The sequence below is a fragment of the Piliocolobus tephrosceles genome, chromosome 9 (genome assembly GCF_002776525.5).
Source record: "Piliocolobus tephrosceles isolate RC106 chromosome 9, ASM277652v3, whole genome shotgun sequence".
Lineage (NCBI taxonomy): Eukaryota > Metazoa > Chordata > Mammalia > Primates > Cercopithecidae > Piliocolobus > Piliocolobus tephrosceles.
Genome location: NC_045442.1, coordinates 73,193,540 through 73,219,923, shown reverse-complemented (window position 1 = coordinate 73,219,923; position 26,384 = coordinate 73,193,540). Strand labels below are relative to the sequence as shown.

Below are 26,384 nucleotides of genomic sequence, written 5' to 3'. Positions count from 1 at the left end.
AGGCAGTGACTTGGAGGAGGGAAACTGGGTCATGAATTAGGACTTGTAGCTTCTGGTCCTGGCTCACTGGCAGACCTTGCACATCTTTCCTACTGTCTGGGGCCCAGCTGGGCCCAGTCGTTAAATGGGAATGATGTTATCCCTTATGACTTTCTGCTAATTGGAGAATGGCAAAGGTGTATGGAAATCTTTCACAGAGCAGATACGTATTTCTCAAGATCACATGTAATTACAAAGAAGCAGTTTTGTTGGTATATATGCATGTACGTATATGTATATTTATGTGTTTGTGTGCACTTATCCTCTCTCTCTTTCATGAACACACATCTTAGATAATATTTGGGAGTTTAGTGGGTAGATGAGTCGGGGTACCCAGAAGATATGGTTCCACGTTCTCATCTTTAATATCAGAAAGCTGGCCTCTGTTTGCCAGAAATGAACTTATGTCAGTAAGACTGGAGGATGTGACCATCTGGAATGTGGATTCACATGATTTACTGTCTTTCCTGTACTTTCATTAAGGGCCAAACCCTTGAACCTGGTGTTATGGAGAGGCCTGAGTTCTCTATCAGTCCAAGCTAACCTAGTGCCATGTGATTTTAGTTATATAAACAATTTATTGCTCCATGACCCTATTTCTTAGACTCCACTCAAGAGCCTCCATTTCGACTGCTCACACGGAGACAGAGGGCCCGTGGCCATCCCAAGGCAGAAGAGCTAGCAGTGGTGTCATTCAGGCACATGGAGGTATGTCCTGCTAGATTCAGGACAGACCACTGCTGTCACATCAGGCCAGGCAGCCCTGGGATAGGGAAAAAAATACAATCATTTTCATCCCTCACGAAAGAAAACTACTAAAAATAAAAATCTACACCATGAAAACTAGCAAATATAAAAAATGGCAGCTATGACATGGAAAATGACAATTTTAGAGCAATTATAAACGAGAGGCAGAGAGCCATTAAAGTTAAGGCAATGTTATTAAAAGATGTGTTAATTTTCAGTTAAATTTTCTATAAAAGACCAATTAGTTTAAAAGGCTTGACAGCATTAACTGTGAAACATAAGCTCCGGTAATTATACTTTAAAAAAATAAAAAGAGGAGGATGCTCGGGCGGGTTACACTAGCAGGCGCACCGGGGCGTGGGTCAAGCGGGCTAGATGGCGCTGTGGGCTCAGGTTTCCCTGACGGTACCTCGGTCCCTCCCCTGGCATTTCATGGTTTCCTCAGTGTCCTTTTACAGGACCTGAGAATCGTTGAACTTTAGAGGCCAAGCGGGCCACCCTTGTGTTCTGAGCCAACTCTCAGAGATTAGAATCAGAACGCAGAGACACCGGGAGAGGGAATTGTCTAAATTGGTTGCATTGCTAGTTGATGGTTCTTTTGATAAACTCCCATTTTTTAAGTATGCTTTGTCTATCAGAAGTTTCACACATACTCTCATTTAACTCTAATCTATAAATTTTTGTTTTGTTTTGTTTTTTCATCCCTGTTTTATGGATGAGGAATTCGAGGCAGAGAAAAGTTAGGCAACGTTTTCATTGTTGTGGCTATTGGATAGCAAAGTAAGTATTAAAAGCCACACTAATTGGATTTGGAAGTCTGTACTCATCACCAGGGGGCCATGTTGCCTTAATCAGAAGAAAGGCTTCACTAGTCAGGTTTGGAAACTTGTCCTTGGCAGTGGGAAGAGGGACTCCTGTATTCCTTAGAGTGTACAGGTCTCCTGATTCTAGGCTCTGAATAGGACCCTAACTCAGCTGTCTTATGCTCCCCAATGCCCATGTGATGCAAGGATAGCCATTGAGAAGGTCTCTGCCTGAGTCATCCCTGAAGACTAACCCTGCCATATGTAAGAGCTTCCCAGAAGACTTCTAGCACAGGTTTCATGGTAAGGCACAGAAAAGACTGGCAGGACAAAAGCTTAGGAGGCAAAGGATCTCACCTACATGTCACAATCCTGCCTTTAGAATTTTGTATTTCTTCAATTCTAGCATTTATGTTAACCCAGAAAAAAATGTGTGCCTTCTGGGTCAGGTGAGTTGTAGAGAGGTTTCCTCCACAGGAAGTGCCTTTGGTAATTGGCATTTGAAGTTCTAGCACCTGGTTTGCTCCATGATGCAGAAACAACCATCACCTATGCAGGAAGCCCCGGAGTGATGTTTAATTGCAGAGTGCTGAATGCTCCGTGAAGTGCCTCCCCCAACCCTCATTCCCATCACATAAAGAAATTTCCACCCTCCGATATGACTGACTTGACACCCTTTTCCAGGGAAGGCATTGTCTTTCCACCAAATTATTCAGATCCCGAAGAGATAGGCGTGCAGAGCACACCCGTCAGCAATGCTCAGAGTCCTTCTCTGCATCCAAATATTGGGGTATCAAAACAGGAGCAAGAGCATCTGCTGGCAAAAATACATCATCATTCTCTGTCATCACAGATTCTGCTGCCCCACAGCTCTGCTCCTGGATGCCTGCATGGAAAAATCAAGGAGAGCCATCTGGGATGCAGTGCCAGCTCAGAGAGCAGACAATTATGCTCAGAGATATGAGTGGTCCCAGAGTTGTTCAGACACCTGTGAAACCCTGGGACTGACTTTGAAATTGTACCTGTTGATGAGCAATTCTGAAAGTCATGCACTCTTTGACTTTCACACAATTTCAGGCTAAACCAAGGCCCAAAGATTAGTAGGTGCTCAATAAATGTCAGTGACTGATCAAAAAGATTTGGGTATAACTGATTTCAACACAGAATTGGGACCATGTTAGGGTCAAATCCCAAAGATTTGACAAAACAATAACCTCCCAGGCTGATCTTCTAGACTTATCATTGCAGTGGATAACCTACAGTGCCCTTTGTTTAAAAAAACTGTGTTTTTATTAGAATAGTTATTCATATTTCTTGATGAAAATTTGGAAAGCACAGAAACATATAAAAGAAGACATATAAAGAAAAATCATATAAAAAGAAAAAGAAAACATATAAAGAAGAAAATATAAATGGCCTATGTTTCTAACACCAAGGACAAGCATGGTTAATATTTTGGTGTCTTTCCTTCTAAATGGATAGATAAATACAGAAATATCTCATGTTATAGGTTGGTTACTTTTTCCTTTTTCAGTTAATATTTTATCCAGGGTATTTTATTATTTTCTTTGGTGTCATGATTTGCAGAGCCTCCATAGGACTTTATGATACTCCATTCTGTGGATGCTCCAGAATCTATTTATCACTAAATTGTTGGCTATTTAGCTTTTTAAAATTTTTGTTACAGTAATGATTAATCCTATAATAAAAATTATTGTACTTAAATCTTTGAACAAGTAGCAACTTATTACATTGAGGCAAATGCACTGTTTTTTTTAAAACATATATGGACATTTTAAAATTTCTTGATACATATTGTCGTGATATCTCCAAGAAACAATTTTACCAGTCTACACTCTCATCATACTGAGCCATCTCATGCATTATGGCAAGTGCTGATTGTTATTTTTCCTAGGAGGCCCTTTAATTGTGTTTATGATAGTTTTGAAGCATATCAGTTTTTAATTTGTATGTAAAGACGTAAATACATATTTTATATAGTGAATTCACAGCTTTTATGCGTAAAAAGTGCATGCTGAACATGAGAACTATCAAGCATCTTGAGATTAAACAGTTTGCTATATTTTTGTTTGTGGCTACATGTTTTGCCTTTAACTATTTTGTAACATTTACTTTCTTTTTTACGGAAATTTAAATTAAATATATTTTCACAGCAGAAAATATATAAAATAAAATTATAGGAAAAAACAAAATTATATCACTAAGAGTTAACTACTAAGTAGAACTTTTATGTACTACTTACAGTTACATTCATATAAATATGTCTATCTGTTCAGTTATGCGTTATTTTTCCCTGTGGAAATCCCCAAATCAGAGCATTGTGTACTTTTTGTAACACTTTATGGTGGAAATAAAAATGAGTGACCATAATAATAAACAGGATATCATTTTTCTGATAGTTTTCCATCAAACATTGAAGTTTTATATTTAAAAAATAACAATTTAAAAAGTAATAAGTGCATTTGTTATATTATGAAACAGTGTATATTATAAAGTTTAATAATAAAAATGATCTCTACATTTTATCAACATTTGATAATTGAAAACATTAAAAGGAATCATTAGTATGAAAAAGCCAATTAAAAATCATATTAAAACTTAAAACCCAGTACCATAAAGATTCAATATTTAAAAGTGGGTACTCTTAAAATTAAATTTTAAATACAGAAAGAGTTAATTTCCCTAGCCAATAGTTTTGCAGGTATGCATTTTTAACACGAATTGTGATTCATGGTGTTTTGGGGATCCTACTTTTAAAAAACATTTTGGTGTTATATAATTATTACCATGCCATTAAATATTATCTGAAAGCATAATATTCATGTCTGTACAATGTGAGTCATGCCAAGGAACCATTGTTTCATCATTACCATATTGTCAAAAACTTTTCATCAGAGAGCCAGTTCCCCCAAATCATTCATTGAGTAAAATCCCTTCCCCATGGTATGCAGTGCTTTTCGTATTATACTAAGGAATGGCTCAGCAAACTTTCTTGTAAAGAGCCAGATGGTAAATATTTTCAGCCTTCGAGGGCCACATAGTCTCTGTTACAACTATTTAACTCTGAGTTTGTTAGCACCAAAGCAGCTCTAGACAATACATAAACAAATGGACATGCCTGGGCCCCAACAAAACCTTATTTAAAAAAAATAATGGATGACAGAGAAAAATTGGCCCGAGAGCCAGATTTGCCAATTTTTGTATTAAAGTCTTTTTTTTTTTTTTTTTTTTTTGAGGCAGAGTCTTGCTCTGTCGCCCGGACTGGAGTGCAGTGGCCGGATCTCAGCTCACTGCAAGATCTGCCTCCCGGGTTTACGCCATTCTCCTACCTCAGCCTCCCGAGTAGCTGAGACTACAGGCGCCCGCCACCTCGCCCAGCTAGTTTTTGTATTTTTAGTAGAGACGGGGTTTCACCGTGTCAGCCAGGACGGTCTCGATCTCCTGACCTCGTGATCCGCCCATCTCGGCCTCCCAAAGTGCTGGGATTACAGGCTTGAGCCACCGTGCCTGGCCTAAAGTCTTATAACTACTAAGCTATGGTTCTCATAAATCCATTCTGGTTGACCTTCTAATTTTTTACTTTGTCTACAATATTTGGTTAGGAAGTCTTTAAAATTTACTATACTACATGAGAGGACAATTTTGTACGACTCTTTCCAGGGGAAATTTAGCATAATTTTATCAAGTTTTAAAAAGTCCAATTCAAATCTGTAATTAGGCATATATCAAACAACAATTTTACTAGAAAAAAAATGACATTAAATGGCCCATTTACATGTTAAGGAACATGGAATTTTACTTTTTTCCTAATACTCTTCTCTGTCTCCTCATAGATGATTACTACTTTGCTTTTTGCCTAGAAACAATAGCGATTCTTATTCATGTCCAGTGATTGGTATTAAAGAGAGTATCTGGAATAGTAGTGTTAATTCTTTTATGTATCTGACATTTTATTCTCCTTATTTCTATTTGTGTTTTTTCAGTTATATTGTCATATGTTTCCTTATTTTTTCAAGGATTATTTCTTGAATTTAACAATTCACTAAATATCCTCTAGCTATTTAATTAACTGGCACTTTTCATCCTGCTTTTATTTAAAAAAAGAATTCTTTTAATACTTAATTTTACTTATGATAATTCTGTTGTATTTAATAATAGCATTAAAGGCTCTGAATTTGTCTCTATAGCATTGGCCTCAAGACATATTTTTATATGTCATTCTCAAATATTCTTTAATTTTAAAATATTCTGTATCCTAAGTTTGATTTCCATCTTGACCTAGTAGTTACAGGATACTTAACAAAACTTTTTTTGAAGTTCTGGAATATTTACTTTTGCTTCTATTACATTGTATTTAATTTTTAAAATGTAGATTATACAGCTTATACTCTGTTATATGTATTTAGATATGATGGTTTTGGCCATTGATCTTTTTTTTTTTTTTTGTAATTGTTGTTAAAAAGTTAAGCAAAAATAGACTAAATCAAGCTGATTATATCCTCAATTTTCTTATCTTTTGATCTATTTGACCTGTAAAACTTAAAATCAGTGATAGTGGGAATATTTCACATATTACCCTTAGTTCAAATTTATTCTAGTGTAATTCTAATTAGTTTTGCTTTCTATATTTCAGTTATAATATTTGTCCATAAAAAGTTAGAGCTTTATTGTGTGTTAACTATGAATATAAAGTTAACTCATCTAACAGAATAGTTTAAAATTTTTCTTTGAAGTATACTTTTTTCTTCCCTTTGTCTCTTTTAAAGATATCAGAGTTTGATTTTGATTTTGGCATTTGAACAAGTCTGAGAATCTTTGCCATTTTATAGGATCATTTAGCTCATTTATGTTTAGTTATATAACATAAGATACTATAGTCTTGCATTATGTTTTTTACATGCTTCTATCATAATTATGTGTTTTATGATCCATCTTTTGGTATGTGGACTATATTTTGTATGCTTATTTTCTTTAGTGTAAACTCTCCCTTCTATTTTTAACTCTAGTTAGTTGTTACCAGCCATTCTACAGATGTATTTTCTAAGTATTATTGTCTGGAAAAATTTAATGGTTCTTGATTCCTCCTTGTATAAGATCAGGCAATTTTCATGCCTTTACTTCCATCATCATCTCTGTTTCATCTCATTTTTCTGACTTTAAAACATAATTTTAGCAATACTATATTAATAGCTAATTTTTGTCTTTTTTAATAATTAGTTTTGACATTTGCATTCCATTTTGTAATAATATGTACAACAATATTTTACAATTCTGTTTTAAATATATTTTACCAGTAAACTAAATTTGCTCATATTTTAGTTATTAAGAGTTTAAAATTATCTTTAAGGAAGCTAATTTTTGTTCTGAGTACTTAAAAAAATTAAATCAATGCCTATGTATGCAAAGAGTCAAAAAATATTTCATTTGCCTTCACAAATTATTGGCAATTTAGCTATATCTAGAATTTTTGGAACAAATGTGTCCTGCTAAAATTCCTTTGACGTTCCTCTTACATTTTCTAGAGAAGCTTCATGCTAGCCTCATTTTATACTTGTATTTCTTACAGTATTGTTTTAGGTCATTTTTATTCTCCATTTAATATTTTAAATTCAAATATTCACCGAGTACAGGTCTAGGAATTGGCCACATTAAGTTGGTAAATGCTTTTGATCTGCATCCTAGATTCATTTCCCAGCTCAGGACAGATTATTTGTATTTGTTTGTTTGCTTGTTTTACATGCTTGCATTTTGTTTACAATTTTGATTTGTAAATACTTACTATTTATCACTTGACCTCTGTTGTCTTTTTCTCAATATCAATCAGCACTCTTATTTTTAAAAATCCCTATATCTTTCTCTATTTAGCTTAGAACTTCCTAGTTTTACTTCCATATCACTAATTGTGTGTGTGTGTGTGTGTGTGTGTGTGTGTGTGTGTAATTTTCAGCTCTAATATTTATGACTTCTTAGATTAAAAAGTTGGCCATTGCAAATTTAGTTATCTTCTAACTATTTCTTTTTAAAAAATGAAACACAACATACCATACAAGTCATCCATTTAAAGTGTATGATTCAGTGGGTTTTTTTTTTTAACATATTCACAGACATGTACAGCCATCACTACAGTCAATTTTAGAACATGTTCGTGGCATCAAAAAGAAACTTTGTATTTTAGTTATCCTCCCCTCCCCTACAACTCTACCCACCACCCCACCAGCCCTAAGCCACCACTAATCTACTCATTATTTCTGTAGATGTGCCTATTCTGGATATTTTATATAAATGGACTCTCAGTACAATGTTTTCAAGGTTCATACATATGTTGTAGCATGTATCATTACATCACTTCTTTTTGTGGCCGAATAATACTCATTGCATGGATATAATACATTTTGTGTATGCATTCATTAGTTGATGGAAATTTGGGCTATTTTCACCCTTTGGGTATTATGAATAATGCTGCTATAGACATCTGTGTACACGTTTTCATGTGGACACATATTTTTATTTATCTTGGGTATATACTATAAGAGTGGAATTTCTGGGTCATATAGCAACACAATGTTCAAACATACGAGGAACTGCCTCGCTGTTTTCCAAAGTGACTGTACCACTTTACATTCCCACCAGCAGTGTGTGAGAGTTCTGGTTTCTCCTTATTCTCACCAATTCTTGTTATTATCATCTGTCTTTTTTATTACAGCTATTCTAGTAGGTGTAAAATGATATCTCATTGTGGTTTTGATTTGCATTTCTCTGATGACTAGAGCTGTTGAGCCTCTTTGTATAAGTTTATTAACCATTTTTATATCTTTTTGGAGAAATGTTTAAGTCTTCTGCCCATTTAAAAATTGGATTATCTTTTTTTGTTGAGTTATAAAAGGCTTTTTAATACTGAATATTATTAGACCCTTATCAGATATATGATTTGCGAACATGTTCTCTCATTTTGTAGGTTGTTTTTTTCACCTTTTGGATAGTATCCTTCAAAGCACAAACATTTTTAAAATTTTTATGAAGTCCGATTTAATCTGTTCTTTTTGTAGTTTATGCTTTTTGTGTCATGTCTAAGAAACTATTGCCAAATCAAAGGTCATAAAGATTTACTCCTATATTTTCTTCTAAGCATTTTGCAGTTTCTGCTTTTTACATTTAGATCTTTGACCCCTTTTCAGTTAATTTTTGCATATAGTGTAAGGTATAGGTCCCGCTTTATTCTTCTGCATGTGGATACCCAGTTGTTGCTATGCCATTTGTTTAAAAGACTATATTAATTTTTCCATTGAATGGTCTTGGCACCCACACTGAAATTAATTGATCATAACTGAATGAGTTTATTTCTGGATTTTCAATTATTTTCCATTGGTCTATAGGTCTATCCTATGCCACTACTATGCTATCTTGATTACTGTAGTCTTGTAGTATGTTTTGAAACCAGGAAGTATGAATCTTCCAACTTTGTCTTTCTTTTACAAGACTGTAGGATTGCTTTGGCTATTTTGGATCTGTTGCCATTTTAGGGTCAAGTTTTCCATTTTTACAAAAAAATGGACTTCGTGATTTTGACAGGCATTACATAAAATCTGGAAATTGGGGTAGTATTCCATCTTAATAAATGAAGTCTTCCAATCCATGAACATGGGATGTCTTTCCATTTATTTAGGTCTTCTTTAATTTCTTTCAGTAATTTTTTTGTAGTTTTCAGTATACCAGTCTTGTTCCTCCTTGGGTACATTTATTTATAAGTATTTTATTCATTATTTTTCTGAGACAGAATCTCACTCTGTCACCCAGGCTGGGGTGCGGTGGCATGATCTCAGCTTACTGCAACCTTTGCCGCCTGGTTTCAGCAATTCTCTGGCCTCAGCCTCCCGAGGATCTGGGATTATAGGTGCCCACCACCATGCCTAGCTATTTTTTTTTTTTTTTAGTAGAGACTAGGTTTCACCACGTTGGCCAACCTGGTCCCAACTCCTGACCCCAAGTGATCCTCCCACCTTGGCCTCCCAAAATTCTGGGATTACAGGTGTGCACCACCATACTTGGCTGACCTCCCATTTTCTACCACATTGAGTTTAAAATCCCTTGCTTGGCTTTTACAGCCTTGAGTTCCCCACCCCTCAAAGAAAAAAAAAAAAACGATTAAAAAGTCAAAGGAAGGTTGGGAATGGGTTTGACTGTTCCTCTCATGAGGCAAAGGCCTCACGTCTCTGATATGAGGCCAAAATGTTTATCATTGCTTCCTGTGCACCAAACCTGTTTCTAAGTGCTTCATGGGTAGGTCATAGAGCCATGCAGCACTCTATTATTACATTTTACAGATCATGAAATGGAGGCACAAAAATGTTAAACAACTTTCCAAAGTCACACAGCTTCTGAGAGACAAAGTCAGCATAAAACCCTCAGCCCAACTCTAGATCCCTGGTTCCCATAACCTCTCCAGCAACATATCCTACTTTAAGTATCCTTTTCCTGCTTCTGTGCCTATGGGCATCTCTTAACTCTGAGCATAAATTTCCTTTAGGGTCTGGCAGGCTATCAATAACATTCCTAGTTTCTTTTGCAGTTGGAATTTTGTGTCACATTGGGGTGTTTTTGTAAGTATTTCAATAAGGAATGTGAATCCAGCCCCACTAGCAACTATCATCTTAATTCAGAAGTCCTCATGGAATTCTGTGAATATAAATTTGGTTTTAGTGACTGCACTTATTTTACAGATGAGAAAAATCAGAGCCCAGAATGACTAGGCAACCTCCAAGACATAGAACTAGTTAGCAAACCTGGGATGGGAACTTGAGCTCACCCTTACTTGGTTTGTTCCCTACTATGCCTTGCCAGGTAAACTCTCTAAGAAGTTGCTGAGGTACAATTGCATCTTTCCTTACCTCTTTCCAAAGTACATCCTCAAAAGCCACAGGCAAACTTTGATTTGAGTTTTTTAGCCTGCTTGATTTCTACTTACATAGGAAAATGGAATGCACACCCTTACCTGAAAATTTCTCAAATTAGGCTGGTGACAAATATCTTTTAAAGCTCCTTTACTTGACATCCCATTAATTTTTTTTAACTCCCATTGTTTTGTTCCTGACAGATCTGTTATGTTTCAGATGTGACACAAATGTACACTTAGAGGGAAACTTCTTTAATAAGTGATATTTGCCTCAGACTACTGAGGTTATTTTAGAAAACAAAAGCCAAAGTACGCTTACCAGGACATTCACCTTGTCATAAATTTATCTGGCATATTTAATTGATCAAGATTTCTGGGTTAGACAGTTATCAACGCATGTGATAAATTGTTGAGCGTGCGGCATTAATGAAAGGTTTTGCCATTGTCATGGGGAGGAAGCTTCCTGGCACATGGGTGACAGGACCTCAGAGACAATGCTGCTTGGGTTAGCAGCTAGGGCAGGCTGCATTTTATTACATGTGTCCAGAGTCTCATAGTAGACATGTAGACTTGAGGAGGGGGAGGCAATATTTGTATCCCTACTAAAACCAATTATGGTAAACACTAATTATTCAGATTTGAGCTCTTTACTAAAAATCCCCTGAACTGGGTTTTTTAAGTCAGGCTGTCATGGCAGAGCCAAGCAGGAGAGAAAATAATGGAATAATTGGAGGCTGCTGTCTTTTCACTTCCCACATAAAATTATTTGAAGAGACAGGCCAGAACTTTAAACAGGAGATACCAAGAAAAGTTGTAATTTGGATGTCGGCTGTCATGACTTTAGGGTGTTTGCTTAAAGGACTTTCCCCCCACTTTCTCTCCTTCCCCAGACATACTTCAATGACAATATCCTCACCCTAATACGGACCCTGGTGACCGGAGGAGCCACACCGGAGCTGGAAGCTCTGATTGCTGAGGAGAACGCCCTTAGAGGTGGCTACAGCACCCCGCAGACACTGGCCAATAGGGATCGCTGCCGCGTGGCCCAGTTAGCTCTGCTCGATGGGCCATTTGCAGACTTAGGGGTGAGTCCACAGCACCATGGTCACCTGAGCTTGCTGTTTGGGAAAAGCTTGATCCTGAAGAACGTGGTGTCAGATGTGACAAGCTAGGCATCTGTCTTTTCTCCTTCCTATTGTAGATAACTGTAAGAGGTGATATTTATGGTTTACTCTGTATCAGGCACTTTGTTCTATGCATAAGTCATTCATTTTAATCTTCATAGCAACCCTTTGATGTAAGTTCTAGTATCACACCTTCTAAGTCAACTGAGGCCCAGAGAAAATGAGCACTGGACCTATTGGGAATTTGCACCAAGGCATCCTGGCTTCAGAGCCTGTGGGCTTTCTCACTCCTTGGTGTTCTCTTCACGTATCCTCTGCACGAGGTGGGAGGCAGCAGGTGATTCCAGCATGCAGCCAAGGTTGGGAAATATTTCCACAGGCTCTTAGCATAGCTTAGGGATACTCAACCCAACTATACATTTAATAGCATGGAGGTGGCCAGCCTCATCCTGCAGGTTTCTTAGATTTTCTATGTGAGTATGACCCAGGCACTGGTGGTTTTCAAAGCACCAGGGTGGTCAGTAGTCAGATGTATCCAGATACACCAGTCAAACAAACAGAATCTCATGTGGATCCTTTCATGCCTGTAATTCAAAACCTAGACTTTGTAATTTCTGAGATTGGACCCAGTCATATTCCCTCGGGTCCTCCCTGTGACAGAAGTGGCCAGCATCTCCCTTCTGATTCCATGCACCTGCCTAGCGTAGGCACTGTGACAGAAGTGTAGTGTCTTTGCCCTTATTCCCAGCTCAACCCCACAGATGCATTTAAGAGATGCAGCCATATTCATAGAAACTGATAAACCTGTTACGCAAACGATAGTGTCACCCAGAAAGACTAAATAGTGGAAAAGGAGCCAAGGAAAGGATCTGTCTCTGTTTTTTCTGAAACAATGCTGCACACTTGCCCCATATTTTAGTTTGATTATGGACTGGGACCTATGTGAGACTAGGCTTTTTTTGAAAGGGAAGTTTCATAGCTAGTGGCTCTTTATACCTATCATTTACCTATTGATGCACTTGATTAGGATAAAGACTTTAGATAATGGTAAGCTTTGGTCCCATCTGTGTTCTTTAGTATGAGACCAATATGAGAATTCCAGTGATTGGAAGGACGAAGACAGTCATTTTATTCCCAGTGAAGCCATCCCGCAGTGCCCAGTGCCCTTCATGTAATACTGTTAACATCTACCTGAAGCCACCTGGCTGCTGAAGCCAGCATTTCCAAGTGGATGCATTTGCGTTCACTTTCTGCATCAGGCCCCAGACCCTGGGAAGGTGGCTGTGAATTGATCAGAACTGCGAATCCCAGTTATTCAGCCTGCAGGCCCCTGGCTCCTGGGGAAACACATTCTCTTCCACCCTTGCCATCTCTGAGGTCTGTAAATTGTGCTTTTCACAGGGTCCTTACCTGAAAGAGTCTGTCACCATAGGACCTGGTGGGGTCCTCCTCCTCGCTGTGGTTTTCATTATCACTCAGGCAGTTTTGACAGCACGATCCTATCACAGTGGTTACAGCTGAGCTGGGGCTGAACATAATCACCATTTTGCAGAGAAGGGTTCATCTCCTCACCTGAGCATGCATCTGAGCCCGTCAAGCTTTACACTTTCACTTCAAGTGAGCGAGAAGCATTATCTCCTTAGAGCTTTCAAACCCCATTGCTACAGGTGGAAAACTGGAGAGACACCAGAGGAAAGCCCCATTGTTACCTGATCCCTAAAAATCACACATATTGTCTGTAGTCTGTTAACCATGTTGACTTCTTCCACTGCCGTCCCTTGGCACATGAACCCTCCAACTTGGGAGACACCAAAACAAGCTTTGATGAAAAGACCCTTTTCCCTGCTGGCCCTTGATTTTCAGGCAAATAAAAAGGATGTTTCTCTCTGTTCTGTTGCTGTCTCCCAGGATGGTGGTTGTTATGGTGATCTGTTCTGCAAAGCTCTGAAAACATATAATATGCTTTGTTTTGGAATTTACCGGTTGAGAGATGCCCACCTCAGCACCCCCAGTCAGTGCACAAAGAGGTGAGTATTGGTTTCAACTCTGCCCTCCCACCTAATCACAGAAACAATAATCCCCTACTGTAAAGGCAAAGGTCTGTATACATCTCCCCAACTTGCAAATTACCCTGCCCATATTAAATGTGGCACTGAGTTTGGAGGTGATGGGAAGCATTTTTCTATAATTACTAATAGTGAATGTAAAGACATTTTGGTAATAATTCAAGTTTTGTATTAATAGAATAATTCCATCACCCAATTACAAAAGTCTGAATACAAACATCTCTCCCAAACTCCAGCTACTAGGATAACATCTGTTGGTATCTAATATAGAGATATATCATTTCACATTGCTGGTGTTTAAGATAAGTTTTTTTGTTTGTTTGTTTGTTTGTTTTTTGAGATGGAGTCTTGCTCTGTCGCCCAGGCTGGAGTGCAGAGGTGCAATCTTGGCGCACTGCAACCTCTGCCTCCTGAGTTCAAGCGATTCTCCTGCCTTAGCCTCCTGAATAGCTGGGATTACAGGCACACACCACCACACCCAGCTAATTTTTGTGTTTTTAGTAGAGACAAGCCTTCACCATGTTGGCCAGGCTGGTCTCGAACTCCTCACCTCAAGTGATCCACCCACCTCGGCCTCCCAAAGTGCTGGGCTTACAGGTGCGAGTCACCACACCCGGCCCTAAGACAAGTGGTTCTTCTGCCATATCTTAGAATCCTATATTTTTACTTCATATATTTTAAATTGACTCACTTTTTAACTTTTATATATTTATTTTTGAGACAATTGTATATTATCACCTTAAGCAGAAAAAATAACAGTTTAGATGTGCTAATTATATTTTTCTCATATGCATTAAAATAAATTCATAGCAGGCAAAAATTAAAAGTACATCCTAGAATTACCAAGATCAGTGAGTTTGCATAATATACCCAAGGCAACAGTGCTGCAGAAACAAGTGTTTCTCATCCCTGCTTGCATAGTAAAATCACCTGGGGAGCTTTTAAAAAATATTCTGATTACTCTAATTTAACTGGTCTGGAAGGAAGAAAAACATCATATATATATTTTAAAATATATAAAAATTTTATATATAATACCCAGGGATTATAATGTATAGCCAGAATTGAGAACAATTGCTATAGACCAGTGGGTTCTCAAAATTTAGCCAGCATGAAACTCACCTGCAGAGCTTGTCCAACCACAGATTGCTGGACCCCATCCTCAGCACTTCCAATTCAGTAGGTCTGGGTGGGGTTGCTTAAGAACTTGCATTTCCTAGTTCCTAGGTGATGCCGAGCCGTGTGGCCTGAGGACCACATTTTGTGATCCACTGCTCTAAATGAAACAGGGTGATCATCTTAGTCACATTTGCTGTTGACCAAAGAAAGCTCCAACTCATTGTGAAGAACAACAAAGTAGTGCTGATAAGTAGGCAGGGTTCTTAGATTCTTCCACGTGAATTCCAAATTCCAAATTCTCCCACCAAAATAGATTTTAAAAGGTAAAGAGCAAGAATATAGTCTAAGGAGACACTCTTTAATAGTAAACAAAGATCTTGTGATGTATATCTGGGATTGTCCAAAAATTCTGGAATGAAAGTTGCATCATACTTCATGAAACCTCCTGAGGCTGGGCTACTTGGAAGTGACTTTGACCTTGTATAGAAAGGTACGTGTAGACCACGAGAAGCAAAGTTTGGTCCTTCCATTACTGGTCCTAATTCCACATCTCTGCCTGGGCTCCTGGCTGGCCTCCTTTGTTGAGTTAAACAGAGGAAGTTTTCATTTAACAAGGAAAAGAATGTTCAAGGCCTCGGACCAGCTAGAAGTGCAGCTTCCAGATCCTCTGAAAGTCCTGAGTAACCAGGCCATTGCTTTTGGTTCAGGGAGGGTTGAATTCTCTACTCAGTTACTCTCGGGCGGTGACATCTCTGCTTTTCCTGTCCAGGTATGTCATCACCAACCCCCCCTACGAGTTTGAGCTCGTGCCGACGGACCTGATCTTCTGCTTAATGCAGTTTGACCACAACGCCGGCCAGTCCCGGGCCAGCCTGTCCCATTCCTCCCACTCGTCGCAGTCCTCCAGCAAGAAGAGCTCCTCTGTTCACTCCATCCCATCCACGGCAAACCGACAGAACCGGCCCAAGTCCAGGGAGTCCCGGGACAAACAGAAGTACGTGCAGGAAGAGCGGCTTTGATATGTGTATCCACCGCCACTGTGTGAAACTGTATCTGCCACTCATTTCCCCAGTTGGTGTTTCCAACAAAGTAACTTTCCCTGTTTTCCTTTGTAGTCCCCCCCTTCTTTTTTTTACACATATTTGCATATGTATGATAGTGTGCATGTGGTTGTCATTTTTATTTCACCACCATAAAACCCTTGAGCACAACAGCAAATAAGCAGACGGACCAAAAGTTATTTATGATTCTAGGGGAAAAATAACCCAAAGGCATGCTCCAGACATAAATAGCTCACTGCAGGAACGAGTTCACAGATTAGAAGGGAGCCCTTGTGATCAATGTCAGTTAGGCAGAGCACGTTTATTTAATGTAAAAGAAAAGTTGATTCTGATTTATCAGGATTATCAGGGTGCTTTGGGTTTTGATTTTGTTGTTGTTGTTGTTGTTCCTTTCCTTCTTTTTTTATACACACAGTAAGTTAGCACATGTTTATTTGAAACAAGCAACCAGACAGCAATGAAAACATATCGATTGTTTCCAGTCTCTGGGCCGAAGTATTGCGAAGCATTTGAAAAGCTTTCACAATTTGTGTAGATGATTTTGAAGGACCTGCTTGTTGCAAGAGAACATCAGAGATTTTTTTAGTTACTCACCAAGGCCTTTCGTCCCAGAGTCAGTTCCCTCTGGGAGTTCTTATGAACATTTCTCACCTTAATGTGGAGGAAAGAATAGTATTCCAATCATGGATGTATCAAATTCTAGTCATTTAGTTTAAGTGAAAAGAGGTTTGATTGCATATTAAATTGTTATTCTGTCTCCTTATGTTGCCATATGAATAGCTAGTTTTTTTCTTTCACTTTTGACATTTGGGATGAAAAGCCATATGTATCATAAATATCAGATGTAAGTCATTAAAAACTGCCTTCCTGGGACTTTCACATCTTTTAAAAGGTGAATTACTTACCTTATGTACAGAATAAATAATGCTCAGGAAAGAGCAAGTATTTTTCCATGTATCCTCAGGGGATCCTTTTACTCCCCTTTGTTTGATTAGTTAGGGCCCCAATGCCAGGTAGGAGGAAGGGCTGGGGCAGAGTGAGAGGAAGACAAACCCAGCTGCAGATCATGTTTTTCTAGGAGCCGACATGCTAAATAAATTAGAATGTAGGAGGATCAGCCACAGTTGACTCAACAAAGACAAAAGACAGCCACCACCTTCGACTGTTGGCACAGCTGCACAGTGCTGGCTGTCCCAATGCAGAAAGCTGGTGGGAAAGAATTCCTCATCATCACTTTAGTTAATGTAGCCAATTTAGGCAGGGTAATGACGACAATAGAGAGCTGCTCTTTGTCATTATGAGACGTGGGATGAGAACAGTGCAACAGTGAGCCAAACACGTTTTGGTATAGTTATTTTTTCTTTTGTTTTTGTTCTTTCTTTTTTAACACTTAGTAAGCATGAGAGGAGAGGTAGAAAAATACCCTTTTTTCAACATATAGTTGTCAGATGGTTTGTGCATGCAAATCATGCTTTAGGCAGTGCGGTAGTTCTTAAAAATTGGCCAATTCACCATAAGCAATTTCTCTTATGGATGGACTAGGCTGGTATATACATATTTGAACAGTTTACTTTAAAGAATTCCATCAAATAGAATAGGGGTAAAAGGGAGGAGGAAAACATGTCACAGCTGTACCATCTCTAAAAAGGTGTTTTTATGGTGAATGTTTTGGATTTAGATTTTGGATCCCTCGTCCCCTCAAGCATGATAGTTTTGGAGATTTGCTTGCTGTGTGAATTGACAAGCACTTTTACTGACAAATGGTGAGGCTCTGTCAGAACCTCCACCCTCCCCCGCACCAAAGACAGGGGCAGCGTAGTATTCAAACCAGTATTGTGATGGGGAATAATTGTATACATGTAAATTAACAAGCCCTATGAGTGGAATAATTTTTTCAAATTATTTTTGTCTTTCTATATATTGATTTATATTATGTATAACTATCTCTTTATATAAAACTATATATATAACTATATATATATAACTATATATATATATAACTATATATATGTGTCCCCTAGTATTGGATCATGAAGAGCTCTTCATGCATTCTTTGCAAAGGAGGTTATAAAGTTACGCCCTCAGAACATTTATAACTATAAGAATGTGCCAGTTAAAGTGCTCAACAGGAAATATGACAGTTTAAAAGCATTGTAAAACTCACATAGCTTACTTCTCTCTCTAAAGTGCAACAAGGATGAATAGAATGGGCCAAGGTATGACAATTAATGGTTCTGCATGACCTAGCCACTGCTGGGGGTTTTCTTCTATAACGTTGTCCTTGTGAAAACTTTTGTGAAATTAAAAAAAAAAAGGAGTTACAAATTTTATTCTGTTATTGGTTTGTTTATTTTTATTTATATTGTTCTGTTTGTGGTTTTATTTATTTTGTTTTGCTTCCCCCCCCCATCCTTTCCCTCTCCTTTTCCCTTCCTTCTTCTCTTCCTTCCTTCTTCCACTTTCTAAATTGCTCAGCGCAATGAGGCTGTGCTGCTGCTATTGCTAGATTCCTTAGAGTTTTTTTTGGTGTTCTTGGGTGTGGGGTTGGGTAATTTGGGGGGAACTTCTCTTCATCTGGCTTGCCTTTTAATCTGCACGTGGCCTCCCTGCCCACCCTGGTACCTTGCTCCAAGTCCGAAAGCATTTTCCCATCAAGAAACCCAGCTTCCTTCACTTCCCCCATTGCCACCCCCCAACCCCAGTCCCCACATCGGTCTGTTCACATCTCTGTGTTCATCTTGGCAAGACCTACTCAATCAAGTGATGATGCCAGTTGATAAACTTTTCTGGAAAACATTTACAGCTATTCCATTTGGCAAACCTGCTTCTCTGTCAATATTTCATCCTCCTTTTATTTAAACCAGGAGGATTATTAATGGCAAAAGCATTGGTCTTCTTTATGCTCGATCAGTATGACTCACATTAAAAGTGTTCTGCTGTGTATATCAACTCAACAGCCCACACCCAGTTATCCGGGAGCTGATGCTTCAGTCACTGTATTACCCAAATCTCTCCTGCCACCTGCCTTTCAGACATTTGTTAAATCCCAACCAGAGATCGGGCAGATAGAAGTAAGTCCAAAGTGCATTTTATACACAATCTGTTAGCAACTCCAATGAGATGATATTGTGATGGGAATGGAATGGGAACAGACTATGATATGAGATGGAATTGTGAGGTTTTCCTGGACTTTGGGCACACAGTCATGCCCCAGTGGTAGATAATTGAGAATTGACCATATTTGACTGATGTTACATTTGATGATGGAGAAGGATCATTATTACTTCAATTTTATTTGCCAAAATTACTATATTATACTTTCCTTAATAGAGTGAAGAGTCTCCTCTATTGTTTTCTATTTGACTCAAAACTTCCCCTTCTTCTTTCAGTAGAACATCCGCTTACCTAGGAAGTGGGCATACAAGTTTCTTATTATTATATCTCTTCCTGTTCACTGCCCCCTGCCCTTCACCACAAAAAAAAAAAAAAAAAAAAAAAAAAAAGAGAGAAAGAAAAGAAACAAGGAGGTAAGGGTAGAAAGTGAAAAAGTTCTTTGAAAAGAAAGTACATACATTTAAAAAGTTAGGAACTCTGTTATCTGCATCATTCTAGAAGAGAAGAAATTTGTAAGCCATTTAGTCCAACTTGCTTTGGGCTTTGAAAGGGGTGAACAATAATTAGGCTGGTAAACCAGAAGGCACGGTGAAGCCTTCTCAGTCTCAACACTCGGGTGATCATGGCATCATCACTGTCCCTAAAGTCTGCTACTCAGGGTTCTTTCCAAGGCCAGTTCAAATGGATAGAGAAAGCTAGACCCTTATACATACAGTTAAACTTCTGCCACAATTGGGAGAGGTTTCAAATTCTGTTCTGAATATTAAAGATTATGACCCAGATCCTTACCGTAGGTGCTCAATAAATACTTGATATAAATTGACTTTACATATTTTATACCTTTAACCATTTTCTATATTACCCTTGTCCCCTTGTTTATTTTTTTAAAAAATATGAGTGCCTCTACATGCCTCATGCTGCTGCTGTGCTGGTGCCACTTTCTCAAGCTGGTCACACGGCTTCCAAGAATGGGGAATAGCCCTGTAAGCTCAATGAGTAGAGAGACAGACTATGCCTCTTGGCAGCATTGTCAAGATCCCAGATGACCAGAAAAACCGTTTGCCTGGCTCTTCTGCAGCATGGGAAAAGCCTAAAGGTGTCTGCATCCCGATAGAGACAATTAAATCAACCTGCCAGGTTCCTATAGCAACAGGCTCCTTGAAGGAGAAAGAGAGTACAGAAACTCAAGGGCCTGTGGAAGTCAAGACAGGGTAAAAATCAATTTCTCAATCAGCTTCTTTCAGCCCATCCCTGCTTTGTCACAATATGATAAAGAAGTAGCTGTGGGCACCTGTCACTACACTGGCTGACTGTCTCCCATGCAAGATCGCATGCCCATTGCAACCACTGGAGGTGAGAGGGATTATCCCCTGCCACCTGAAAGGGATTAGTGAAGAATCTGTCCTCAAGGTGTTGGCTGGACCAAGGGCCACAGAGGAGGGCTGGAAGAGCTGTTTGCTCAAAGAATGGCAGAATCAGACTTTCAGATAAAAGAGACAGAGTCATGGTAGCCAATTGCAAAGAAGTGAGAAGGTTTTTCATAAACAGTAACTGCTTTTGTTCTGGTACAAATAATTTGTATCTCTATGAAATAGGCATACTTTGCTCACAGACAGGAGAGGAGGTAGTATGTGTGGGTGGGGATAGTGGTGGCATCAGGGTTTGCTGGGCAGAGGAAGTGTGCCAGGCTGCCTATCACAAATGCAGGACAGGAAACCACACAGCATTACCCTTGAAGGTCAAAGCTTCTTGTTAGCCCTTACTGTTCTCCATAGTTGTCTCTCTCCAAACAGAATCTTTTCTTTTTGAGCCTTTTCTCTCTCAACCTCAGCTTGTGGTATAGTGAGAAGAGGGCCAATTATTCCAAATGCTTTTGCTGTATCATTGTCTCCCCTTTTCTGCAATCTTCTCTAGGGAGTAGTTCTGTGAAAAGGCTAAAGCCCATGGCACTGACAACCCACAGAGCCAACAGAGAAGCTCATTCTCACAGTGCAGACTGTTTCTTCCTCTGCTGGTGGCAGCTCAGTCAGCCTAGCTCTGGGGCCCTTCCCTGCAAGAGCCCAGTCCTCCAGGGTGACCTGCAGCCCTGTGGCAGGAGGAGGTTTTGACCCTTTAAACCCTGTGATCTCAGTGATGAAACTAGAAATGCAAGAAACTGATGGCTCGCAGATGGGATAGGAGGCCTGGTGAGTCAAATGCAATATTTCAAAGGCATAGAGGCACCCTGGGAGGGGAGAAACCCTAAGCTCCCCAGAAATAACACCAGGTTACCTATTCCTCTCCTTTACCTTCAAAACGAAGATGACCAACCAAATCCCCCTGTGTCACCTCTGCTGCCACAATCCGTGTTCTTCAGGATACACCCCGATATACACACCCCTACTCAACATCTCTGCTGAAGGGCATCATTTGTAATCACATTCAAGAGGTGCCACCCATCCTTTAGTACCGATAGTACTCAGGCTAGTATTAAACTTATTGTAAAAGCTAACGCTTCACAACTGCCTTGGGCCAGGCACTCTCCTGAGCACTCTTCAGTTACCTATACAAACTCAAGCCTCACAACAGCTTCAGATGGAGATGCTATGTCTCCCTTTGAAAGATGCAGAATCTGAGAGACACTAGAGTTTGTGAAGTTAGCCACTGCGATATAATGCCCGCTAATATTATTAATAATACTCATAACCTTAACAACTCACATTTACTTACCATGTATCTGGACCTGTATAAGTGCTTCAAGGGTGCTAGCTCCATTTATCTTAACAACACTATTAGGAAATTTGTATCATCAGCTCTATTTTACAGAAAAGGAATGAAGCTAAGATAAATTTGCTAATAACTTGTTCAGAGTCACGCAACCGGTATGTTAGCCAGATCTGCTTAACTTTCACCTCCTGCCCTGTGCTGTCTCCTTAGCCCACATCTCCTTGCTTCTTCACGGTGGACAGCTCATAGCATGGCTGGTCTTGATAGGTGACATGTCCCAGCAGCAGTGGCAATTGCTTTACCAGCATCTCTCTGCAGTTGTTTTCCAAATTTTATCTTGTCCCACTAGCCCCCTCCCAGCCACAAACTGAGATGCCTCTTCTTTCCTAACTCCACGAACTCCTGGCATGTCACACATTGTACTCAGAGCACTGACAACAGGCATCTCATCCTTAAGAAGCTTGTTAAGAAATGAGGCTATTTTTCTCTGGCAGTGAGGAAGCCCTCCCACCCTGATCAATTGCCCTTCTCATCTTAGAGATGAAAATAAAGCCCCTGGAAATCTTTCTGGCGTGTGAGATGAAACAGGGAGCAGAGATAAACTCAGGGATTTGGATTTATCCTTGACCATGGCAGCATTCATTAGGGCTGCTTCCCTGAGTCCTCTTCCTGGTGGTCAATTTTGTAGCCACCCATTGGCATTGTTTCTTCTTCAGAAGGCAAGACTCAATACATCAAATTGTCATTGTCCTACTTGCACTCTCCATGGATGCCGAATGGCTGGCGATCATTGAAATGTGTGTTCCTTGGAAGCGTGTTGGGAGAATCTCTTTGTAAAATACTGTTGTCACCAGACATTTTAGTAAAACACCCACAGCATTCATATAGTTCCATTTCCTGACCATCCTATATAACCAAGTCTCCAAGAACACACACATTTATATCTTAGGAGGCACCCAAATTAAACAGCTGTTTCTCAGGCATAAGGAAGACCTCAACTCCTCACCACAATGTGTTTTAACACAACTCATTCCTTGTGTTGAGACAGCATGGCCAAAACAAGGTCTACTCTGCTTAGATTCTGTTTAATGGCAAGAAGTGTAAAAGGAAAGAGAGAAGCTTAAATGAGGAAATAATGCTCTCTTTCTTTCAGACAGCAGAAGGAAATTGATATTCTCTCTGCCGTGAAAGGTCAAAATGCCAACTTTGAATTGAACTGCAAAGACTAAATTCTGAACAATTATTCTCTGCAGCAGTTGTAAAAATTTCAGCAAATCGCAGCTGTCTTAGGTCTTTCACCCAAAAGACCTACTCATTTCCATCAGCTGAGTTCACTCTTCCAACCTGGCATGTCCAACCTAGCACTAAATCCCTTTGCAAAATCAGTCTGCATAACAGCATGGCCAAAAACCAAGGGCAGCTCAGGCAACCTGAGCATAAACACCAGGCTCAACCTCTCTGAAAATCATCTTTACACATAAACCGCTGGAAAAAGTCATAGTTTGAAATTGTTTCAGCGGCCTGGCAATGCTTTTAAAACATGATAACCATCACACTTTACTCCTCTCTGAAAGGTTAGTTTAATCGTAGATCACAAAAAATTGGTTTCCACAAATGCATAATGGTTCATCTATGTCACACTTGAACTAAATGGTTTTTTAAATGGAGCTGAAATTATTTTGATGTGTACACAGTCTTGGATTTCTATACAACCTTTTTTAACCAGCCCATCAGGAACCTTGCCTCTAAAGCCTCATTAATAATTCAGATGTGCTGATGACTTTAAAAGATCTATGGAATTGAAGCTTAGGGGGAAAAAAAAAAAAACTCTGCTTGACAAAAAGATAAATGAATGTAGAAAGAAGCTGTAGGAGTCTGGCAAGCTGTAGATCATCTCAGAACAGATTGTAACTTTATCATTCTGTCAGGGGGAATAATTTAAAGCACTTAATCAGTTAGCTTCACTGTGAGGATGTAGCCTTATGAATTCCTATCGTCCAATCTGTTCAAATCAAAGTGAACTTAATTATAATAGGTGAGCGAGCCAGAGCAGGAGGGGGATGGGGAGAATGAGGCAAGAGGTAGCAAGTTTCCTCTGGGGTAAACTGAGCTGCCGCATAAAAGTGGGGCGAGGCTTTGACTCAGGCACATCCCTGCTCCAGTGACAGCCCTCCTTGACATTGACAGCTCAGGGCCCTTGAAATGGCAGAAGTAAGAACTGAGGAGAAACAAGCAGAGTGGTCATGAGCTGATCATAGATACTTAATTTATAAATCATTAGCCAAACACGCACATACCCTCCCACCCCCAACGACCCCTATCAAACCAGGTGAGCAGTTTTCACTATAGTGTCCATCCAGGACCACTGACAAGGCAGTTACAAATTGTTCTGGTAAGCAGAAAAAGCAGTTAGAGAGGCCATTGTCTCTATAGCAGTGGACGTGCTTGATAGCTTTTACCCTTTTGCTTTTCTTTCCCTAAGCCACTGAAGTGAGGCATATGATTTCCAAGTTAGAATGTCCTATTTGCCCAGTCCTTTCCTATCTATACACATGGCCAATTTCCCAGAAAATTTCAATCCTAGAAAGAGGCGGGGATGAGGGTTGAGTCTTGTAAAATAGCTTTGCACTGCGAAGAGGATGCTAGACCATTTTCATTCTCACCCCAGCCCCCGAACACCCTGACTCAGCATTCTCTCTCAGCCATTTCTGTATTTAGGGTGGAAATGAAATGCCAAGACTTCAATGAGCTCCCTTGTCGACAGCTTGGGTTATTATAGTCAGTTAAGATATTGCCACTTGGAACTCTATTCATAACTTTTTACCAACACAGAGTTTTCTTTCTTGAAATAAAAGCCACCTCAAAATCCTCTTTAAAACATTGGTCGCTATTCTGATTTGCATAGATTTTTGGCCAGCAAAATCTATGGGTTTAGTTTAGACCCCCCAAAGTGGCTACAAATGAAACAGGAGAGTGGTAAAGTTGAGATATGACTTTATGTGTATGTGTTATAAGCAAAGCCAAGGAAAGGCTGGGAGGTGGTGATTCTGTATAAGATTCTAGATCACTCGCTCTGCAGCAAGTGTGGTGGTGCCCTTCTGTTCCACTTGAATCAATAGATGCACACATCTCTTCTCAGGCACAATGTCTGTACCCAATGGCTGATATACGCAACATCCCTTCCCCACCAAACCTTTTCTGGCCACAAAATTAACTCCAAGGAATATTGCCAGAGTTCATTCTCCAACCCCTCCTTAGCCTCTGAGGTCCACTCATGGGGCCTCTGAGTACCAGTGACACATTTTATTCATCACTTGCTACAGGAAGCAGAGGTATGTTTCAGGTTCTGGGGTCCTCCCTACACTGCACTGTCTCTCTTAGCAATTAACTCACTGTCGGCTTCTATAGATTACCTTTTTGCGTTTTTCAATGAACTTTCCAAAGGCTTTGCCTTAGGACTAATTAAACTTCTAATTTCTCCTTCTTGTTCTCTATCCATTTTGCCCTTTAGCAGAAAAGAAATGGTTTACAGATGAACCGGATAATGCCTATCCCAGAAACATTCAAATCAAGCCCATGAGTACCCACATGGCTAACCAGATCAACCAATATAAATCCACAAGCAGCTTGATTCCACCAATCAGAGAAGTTGAAGATGAATGTTGACTCCCAGGAGACCAGAACTATTTTTTTAAAGCCTGACAAACTTCATCAATGGTGACGTGACTTTTCTTCTTACATGCTGAATCACTGGTGGAAACGTTAGGATAAGCAAGAATTGCCAGAAAATAAAGTAGACAGATCTTTCTCTTTGTCTGCCTTGAATATTGCTTCCATGTATTTTGGAAAAGAAAATGATTTCATTTATAAATGAACATACTAAAATAGTCATGTATAGCCTCTAGCATTTTAAATTATTTTTATTTATTAGAAAGAAAATATATTTTTTCTTTTCTTTCCAATGTCAAATATCTTCCCTATATCTAAACAATGCAAACTCTAAATGAATAAGTGGCCAGACTCCTTAATGCATTTTTCTCTTCTTTCTCTCTTTTTCTTTTGAGGAGAATGATGGTCACCACCACAATTAATTGTAATTAATTTTAATGAATTATTAAAACAATTTAAAAATGGCCAACGATGTATACATGTATTTTAGTCAATCCAAAAAAAGAAGATGAAGGGGACAGGTGAATACCTGCTCCTCGCCTGGATGGGTGTGTATTTTGATCTGCATTGACACCAGCTCTTAATAAATGGAAACTTATTTATTTTCACAGTTGAAAGTCATATTTTTGTAGTTTTAGTTTTCATTCTGTAGTTCTCACCCCTTTGTTCATATTTTTAAAGGAAAGACCTTCTTGCTGCTTTTCTACAATTGGCAGATCAGGTTTGTCTGGCCAACTAAGGACACCAGGAGGGTTGTGGGCAAGCCTGGGATGTGGAAGCTGAGGACCAGATGCGCACAAGGCATTGCTCTGTTTGCTGTTCTAGTGGTGGGGACTCCTACATGCTGTATGCTTCTCATTTTGTATTTCCAAAACACCTGAGCGAGTAATGTCACCTTCGGGAGGGTCTGGTGGACTTCCTCCCCACTCCCCAAATCTCACAGCTTTTAGCCTAGAAGTTTGTAAAACTGATCAGTAGTTTTACTTTACCATAGGCTATGAGAGGGCATTCATTCTTCTCACTGA

General features: G+C 39.3%; 1 protein-coding gene and 1 long non-coding RNA gene across 8 annotated transcripts in view; one reads left to right on the top strand and one right to left on the bottom strand.

The window, feature by feature from the left end:
* Window positions 1–15,051, bottom strand: part of LOC111537813 — an 89,011-nt gene extending 73,960 nt beyond the window's left edge. Inside the window, exons 1-2 of the long non-coding RNA XR_002730120.1 lie at window positions 14,813–15,051; window positions 2,257–2,475 (exon numbers count right to left, since the gene is read on the bottom strand). This is a non-coding gene — a long non-coding RNA (uncharacterized LOC111537813). The remainder of the gene's footprint in view (window positions 1–2,256; window positions 2,476–14,812) is intronic.
* Window positions 1–25,356, top strand: part of KCNMA1 (potassium calcium-activated channel subfamily M alpha 1) — a 756,034-nt gene extending 730,678 nt beyond the window's left edge. For 2 of the 7 annotated variants that reach the window (XM_023204859.1, XM_026455332.1), the window contains 5 exons: window positions 11,391–11,585; window positions 13,533–13,651; window positions 15,579–15,803; window positions 18,058–18,086; window positions 25,205–25,356. In XM_023204859.1, the coding sequence (XP_023060627.1) occupies window positions 11,391–11,585; window positions 13,533–13,651; window positions 15,579–15,803; window positions 18,058–18,086; window positions 25,205–25,356 (720 nt within the window). Of the gene's footprint in view, window positions 1–11,390; window positions 11,586–13,532; window positions 13,652–15,578; window positions 18,201–25,201 lie in introns of those variants that run through there. The other 5 variants (XM_023204861.1, XM_023204850.1, XM_023204851.1 and 2 more) reach the window with 4 other exon arrangements.
* The last annotated feature ends 1,028 nt before the right edge of the window (window positions 25,357–26,384 follow it).